General features: G+C 43.8%; 1 protein-coding gene across 8 annotated transcripts in view; it reads right to left on the reverse strand.

Annotated features, from left to right (window-relative positions):
* Positions 1-6849, reverse strand: part of LOC114043151 (regulation of nuclear pre-mRNA domain-containing protein 2) — a 91208-nt gene extending 84359 nt beyond the window's left edge. For all 8 annotated transcript variants that reach the window (XR_003569065.1, XM_027862125.1, XM_027862124.1 and 5 more), the window contains exon 1: positions 6651-6849. Coding sequence is in view for 7 of the 8 variants with exons in the window: in XM_027862125.1 (XP_027717926.1) it covers positions 6651-6849 (199 nt within the window). In the remaining variant the exon portion in view is untranslated. The remainder of the gene's footprint in view (positions 1-6650) is intronic.
* Between the last annotated feature and the right edge of the window lie 700 nt (positions 6850-7549).

The raw sequence follows: 7549 nt of genomic DNA on the forward strand, positions 1-7549 counted from the left end.
TTCTCCTCACTGTCCAAACCCATTTGTTGCTAAAATAAAAATCATTTTAGGGAAGTCCAATTAGGCATATTCTATCAGAATTTTTCTAGGTGGTTAAAATTTCCTTTAAATAAAGCTTAGTCACTATACAATATGACTATGCTTCTGATAAATGTCCTGGTGCTGTTTCAGGAAACAGAACTGCCACACAGTTTATTTAGTCCAGAATTTTGGACAGATCTGTAAAACTATATTAGGAATAGTAAATAGGAACTAGACCTGTGATTTCTGTGGAATAGGACACTCCCTCCTGGCACCTTCTCTGCCATGTACAGTCTTGAAGAGTTGCCTACAGTCCTGATAGGCTAAGTTTGCACAAGGTCACACAGACAGGAAGTGAACCCAAGTCTTCCTAGCCCCAAGGCTAATTCTCTATACACTACATCATGCTGCCTCTTATATCATAAACAGATATTATTAATGATATGACATTAAAAAGTACTTTAAAATTTACAAGTTTCTTCAATATAAATTATTTTCTTTTGATTCCCACAAAAACCTTGTGTGGTAACAGTTTTATAGAAATTTATTGTTTTCATTTTACAGATGAAGTAACCGAGGCTGAGAGAGGTCATCGTTGCACGTTTGTAGTATCAGAGGTAGGATTTCAACTCGGGTCTCACTTGTGTCCAAGGCCAGCGTTCTTTCTCCTACACTCATTTCTTATAGGCTCCTTCAAGACTGAGGGGAGGAATGGGAATGGTAGGGTACACGTATGTGTACAAGACAAGGTCTTTCTACTGGTATCAAAACAACCTGGTTTTTGTTTTTGTTTTTGTTTTTTTTTGCTGTTTTTGGTGAGGCAATTGGGGTTAAATGACTTGCCTAGGGTCACAGTTAGTAAGTGTCAAGTGTTTGAGGCCGAATTTGAATTCTGGTCCTCCTGACTCCAAGGTCAGAGCTCTATCTACTGTACCACACAGCTGTCCCCCAACCTGTTTTCTTATAAATTACCACAACATTCCTTAATTGTGAGTAACATTACAACAAAGTATTAAAGTATTTCCAGGTGCATAGACCATATGAACAGTTAAGCAAGATATATCTCTAGCACTGTCAAAAAACACAGAATATCTTCTATGAGTCTATAAATTCATGAAATAATAGATGGCAGAACCCAAGTATCTAGATGGGAGGTAAAGGACAGTTAGAAATAGAGAGAAAGTATCTAAGCTTATGGAAGATAGGAATTTAATAAGTCAGCTTTAAGTTTGGGAAGCTAGTCCAGTGTAATCCTGAGAATAGGAATTACGAGACCAGATTTCTTCATTCTTTCTGTAGTCGGGGGGGGGGGGGAACTTATCATAGATTCAGGGTAAAACTATGAAGAGGACAAAATTCTCAGAGCTGGGATGAATACTAGGTCAAAGACAAGCTCAGGAGCTGGGTAGAAAGAGTCAACAAGCCTTTATGAAGGACCTATTTTGTGACAGGCACTGGACTAAGCTTTGGAGATACCCCCCCAAAAGACAGTCTTTACTCTCAAGATGCTCATAGTCTAATTGGGGGGACAACATGACAACAATTATAAACAAACAAAATATGTAGCAAATAATTTTGGAATAATGCCGGAAGGGGGGCAGGCAGAGCCCGCTGTGCTACGCACTGGAGGACTGGGAAAAACCTTGCAGAAAGTGGGGCTTTAGATAAGACTTGAAGAAAGCCAGAAGGAAAAGAGGAGGAGGGAGAGCATTACAGGTGAGGGATCTGCTGGGAAAATGCTCAAAGTCAGGAAAGAGAGTATCATATTGGGGGAATAGCAAGAAGGGCAGTGTCACCGGATCAGAGTACAGGGAGGGGAGTTAAGAAGGGGCCAAGTTACAAGGGGCTTTAAAAGTCAAACAGAAGATGTTCTATTTGATCCTGGAGGTAATAAAGAGTCACTGGAGCTTTTTGAATGGGGAGTTCAAGGTATAAATTGGTCAGACATACTTTAGAAGGATCTATTTGACAGTTGAGTGGAAGATGGACTGGAGTGGGTAGAGAACTGAGGCAGGGAGAAGCATTTGAAACTAGAGATGTCTAAGGAAAATTCATCTAAGCTGAAATGTATACTTCCTATATCTTTTCATTTCTGTAGTAAAGTAGATTTTGTGGCATTGAAGATGGCTAGCCTCATAATGTGTTACTGTTAAGGTCTTCCTATGAAGACGGGGAAAACTTTCTGTATTACCTGGACGAGTCACACCACTGAGGTGTGATGGTCAGAAAGGTCAGAAGCTTGACTTGTCAGCCATCGTACTGATCTATTAATAGTACATTGGTTACAATGAATTTATCATAATTAATAATCCTGTATAAAGAATACTCATAGTCTGTGGCTACAATGTGGTCATTCTAAAATTAAAGTGTCTAATTTTATTTATAGAAAGAGATGGAACGAATTAACAAATATAACATTCTACCACTCAAAACAATTATTTATCAATTCCTCTCACCCATCCCTACTCCAAACATAATCAATCCCAAACCAAAACAAATCAACACATTACAGAAAAGATACAAGGTTTGGAGGATACCTGAGGGCAGAGGTGGAATGAGAATGAATGAAAAGCATTTATTTAGCACTCGTGAGCACTATGCTTGTCAGAATTTCCATTTCCCTCTAGTAAGCTGTTTAGAGCATTTGATCATAAAATCTTAGTGCTGGAAAGAACATGCATCTAATACAACTCCGACCTAAAGCACAAGTTCCCTTTCCTCAAGGAGTTTATTCAGCCTCTGCCTGGCAGCCCATTCAATTTTTTTGGATGCCTCTTATCAAGATGGTCTTCCTTATACTGAGGCAAAATAAGTCTCCCTATAATGTCTACTCATTGTTTCTAATTCAACCCTCCAAAGCCACACAGAACAAACCTATTCCCTTCCACCTGACATAGGCAGACAGATTTGAAGTCAGATGAACTTGATTCAAATATTGACCTTTCTACCTATTGCCCGTGTTATCCCGTCTGGATCTCACTTTCCTCATACACAGAAATCGTGTGGGGGGGGCAGGCGGGGTCTGCAGTGTGGTTTGGAACAGATGATGTTGAAGAAATACTGAAGTTGATTATCTTATGTACCCTTTAAATCATGCAATCACATCCCCAAATCTTCTTTTCTCCAAGCTAGGCACATTCAATTATTTTTGCTGTTTCTTATAATCTGGTTTTGAGCCCCTTCATCTCTAGGACCATGCTCCAATATGTCTTCAACTCCTGTCAGTTATGAATGTAATCTGTAGCAGTGAATGCATAATACAAATTGGCTACAATCTGTGTGAATGTCCAGGACATGCCACAAAAACAATAACCAGTAACGGTAAAGTTTGTTTATTTGATTTTTGAAGGAAAGTATTGTGGGCTGTGGAAGCAGGAATAGTTGGAAGGATTTAACAAAGTTAAATTTAACAAAATTTAACAGAGCCAGAGCCTAGGTCCACCAATACCTTTATCAGTCACTTTTCTTACTAGCCTAAATAAATTATCTTGAAATTAGAACAATTCAGTGATTCTTCAAGCTTGGATTAGTTACTTCCCAAAGTGATCATATATGCTTCAGATAGGTAACTTAGTGTAGGTCCTCCTGCAACCTGAAAGAAAGCAGCAATCACCTATGGCATATAATTCAGGGTTCCCTAACACATCCCTCTTTTCCTCAAAACCTCTTTCCCCAACTTGCTTCATGATGCAGAGATGCTGAAATTCTTTTTAACAGCAAACTCAGCCTTTTATTCCACAACCGGAGATAAGGTTTAAAAATGTAAATATCCCTGGAAGTGATAATTGAGTTCCCATAGTCTTAGTAAGGGTAGTTAGGTATCAGGAGAACCTGAGTTCAAATCCAGCCTCAGACACTTACTAGCTGTGTGACCCTGGGCAAGTCATTTAATTATGTTTGCCTCAGTTCCTCATCTGTAAAATAAACTAGAGAAGGAAAAAGCAAACTAGTCTAGTATCTCTGCCAAGAAAACTCCAAATGGGGTCACAGAGTCAGAGGTGACTGAAAGGACTCAACAACAGTCCTAGTAAGGTTAAAATGACTGAAATAGGACAATGGTTGCCAGAAAAAAAGGAACAAGGGAGGCAGGCAGGTTAGAGAGGGGGTATCAAGGCAGAGACAAAGAGAGGTGGACGGTGCCAAAGATAAACTTCACTTGTTCAGTTTTGTGTATAGTTGGCCCCAGAAAGCAGGTTGAGTTTCAAAGCCTAATGGCGGAGTTAAATCTTCAGTATCTTTTTCAAAGTGTTTAAAAGCAAGGTTAAAAGTTATTCATTAAATTTAAATGCAACATCACTACATAAATCACTCCCGAAAAATCATCATTATCTTCTCAGAATAACTCCATTCTGTAGGTGGTCCTCAAAAAACCAGTTTATAGGATCATAGAATTAGAAATGGAAGGAAGCTCAACGATCAGTCCAACCACTCATTTTACAGAAGAGGAAACTGAGAAAGGAAAGAAACAAGCATTTATTAAGTGCACACTATGTGCCAGACAATGTACTACTTGCTTTACAAATATCTCATTTGATCCTCACAACAACCCTGGGAGGTGGGTGCTACTACCTTCATTTTACAGTTGAGGAAGTTGAGGCAGAAAGAGGTTAAATGACTTGCTCAGGGTCACATATGGGGCAGGCAAAGATGAACCCAGGACTTCCTGACACCAAGCCATAACCTCTACTCATGCTGTCTTCTTCAAGAATGCTACGTATAATTTTACTTACCCCTCCCACCCCCAAATGAAAAGCACTTGAAAGAAGTAGAAGTCGGCCTGAATCAATCTTCTTCTACTCTTTAAGAAATACTACTAGTTCCCTCATTGACGTGCCATAAAACAAAAAGCAGACCAGGGGCAGAAAAAGTAACATATAATCACAGAAATGCATTTCATCAAAACCACACACTTTAATAAAAATGTCTTGTGATCCCAAAAGTCACAGGTGAGGATCAACTGGTTCTCTAAAATACAGTACTTTCTTACAATTGCAATAAATTTGGTGGGTTTTTTTTTCAATACCCAGTCCAAATATAGGAATATTTTAGTCATGTTTTAACGTAGAATGGAAGATTATTCATTTAAAAAAACATTTATTAAGCACTTACTCTATGCAATATGCAAAAAATAACTATTTTCAAAATATCATCTACAGATCACCTAGAGTGTTAGAAATTAAAGTTTTACTCAACTTTATTAGTCTGAGATACCATATGTTAGTATCATTTATCAGAGTGACTTTTACTACCCAGGAAGGGAACAACTTTTTCAATCTATCTGAGCACACAAACGTAGTGACTACCTCAGCAATCCTGTACTTTACTAGTAGTACTGCGTGATTACCAAGGTAACCTGGAAACACTGCTCCCAACAACAAACTTGCAAACAAAGAAGCACTAAGTTTTCAGCCTCTAATTCTGTATGTTTCCCCTCTCCACCGAAGGACCATAGGAGCAACCAGAGTAAGGATAAAAAATAACTGAAAATTTTAAAAGTGAGTTTCCAGATTATTTGTCATCATTTTGTTGCCCAAAATAACGACGACCTAAGACACTACTGTGCATCTTTTATACTTATGGACCACATTAACCGAAATAAGTATCAAAACCAAACCACACCACACCTAGTCTGCTTAACTATAATCAGCAATGGGGACAAGTTCTAGAAATAATGCAACAAGGAGCATGAAATTCCAAAAGGTCATTTGCAGACGGCGCTGGAGCTTGGATTAAGTCTTCTCTCACAGGGTAGCTACTGGCATCAATCATACTCTCCCTTTCTATAAGATTATGACATTCCTGCAAATACACCACTTATTGACAGTTTTGAAACTCCAATTCAAGCAGTAATATGAATTTCATTGTATAGAAAATTCAAATAGAAGGTAATAAGGATGCCACCCTTGGAAAAACGTATCTTCAAAAACGGTTTTTTCTGTATTTGTTCACCTAAATCCATGGACAGGAAGTGGGCTTAAATACTCTTATAAAAACTAAAAGCTGTAGGAATGAGCCTGAATAAAGCATCTCGGGTGATGCAAAGTTTAGATTTCCAAGTTCCATCCAGAGTAAAGTAACTGAGCAGATGGGTAAGGCCAGGGTTTGGGAACTCTTGCAGTGGCCGAGGGCTTCACCTCCCCTCCCCCCCAAGCCCCGAGATGGCCCCCTCTGCCCGCCCCCCCCAGCCCCCCAGGTGTGAAGTTGGCGGCGCACAAAGAAGTTGGGACGTTTCAGGGGCCGGTGGGGGGCGGCCCGTCTCGTTGGGGCACCAGAGATCGTAATCGAGCACGCCGAGGCCCAGCAAAACAAACGGGCACGAAGCCGTTGGCTTCCCGCACGCTTCCCGAGCTGCGGCCGGCTCGGGAAGCGCCGTTCCGAGGCGGGGGCACCTGCAATCTATCTCTATCCGGGCCCCGCGATCCAAGGTCACCCACGCCATGCCCGGCCCCACGGGAACCGGACAGCCAGGCGCCCACGGCCCGCTCCCGCTTGGGGATGGAGGCAGCTGTGGGCTGGGGAGAACGCCCGGCGCGGCCCCGGCGGGCCCTCCTTCCGCGTCCTCCCCTCCCTGGCCCCGGCCGGGCCTTCCCTGCCCTCCCGTCGCCCCGAACCGGCGCCGGGCCACTCACATCTGCGAAGCCACTTCATCCAGTGGTAGACGATGGTGCTGTGGTGCTTCTTGTTCTCGATGCACCAGGACGACAGGCCCTGGATGGATTCCATCGTGTTGGTCACCGACTGAAATTTGCGATCCAGCGAAGATTCCAGGGCCCCAGCCGACGAGGAGGCCTTGCTGCCGCCGCCTCCGCCGCCGCCGCCGGCCGCCATCTTTCCGCCTTGCACAAGCGCTGCTGCTCCTCCTGCGGCGGCGGCGGGAGCGGGCAAAACAATCACTGCGGGTGCGTGCAAGCTGGGGGCTGTGAGGGAAAGAGAAAGCGGGTGCACGCGCTCGGCTGGGCTGGCGGTGGGGGCGGGAGGACCGGGAGGGCAGGCGCCGGAGGCGGCCCCGCGGCGCTCAGGGGGGCGGCCGAGGCGGCTGCGAGTCTTGCACTTTGGTCACTTTGGAAGAGGGTGTAGTGTTTAAACCAGTCCAGGGCCAGAGGAGGTTCGCCCAGAGGCAGGGGCGTACGAGGCCTAGAGCAATGCCCTTCTAAATGTCTGGCCCGAGAGGCGAGGGTTTTAGAGCGCAGGACTCCGCTTCTAGCAGGGGCCTGACCGGCACCTTGCACTCATAACCCCTTCCCAACAAGAACCAGGGTGTCCCGTGGGACGGGGGATGGGAGTTTGTGTCGGGCTCTTAACACTACCCGACTCCTCACCCCCACCCCCTCCCCTCCGAAACACTCTCTCAAACCCCTTGCAGCCCTCGTACGAGCCACAAGACTACCCAGCCAGAAATTTTTTTGCAACGCAACAGCAACAGCGACAGCAAGATTGCCGCGCATGCGCTATCCAGCCCCGCCTCCCCTTCCTCTTCAGTCTAGAGGGAAGGGGAGGAGTGGAGGCGATGCACTTTGACCAATCGAGA

The sequence above is a fragment of the Vombatus ursinus genome, unplaced genomic scaffold (assembly GCF_900497805.2).
Source record: "Vombatus ursinus unplaced genomic scaffold, bare-nosed wombat genome assembly UNPS02014768.1, whole genome shotgun sequence".
NCBI classification, from domain to species: Eukaryota; Metazoa; Chordata; class Mammalia; order Diprotodontia; family Vombatidae; genus Vombatus; species Vombatus ursinus.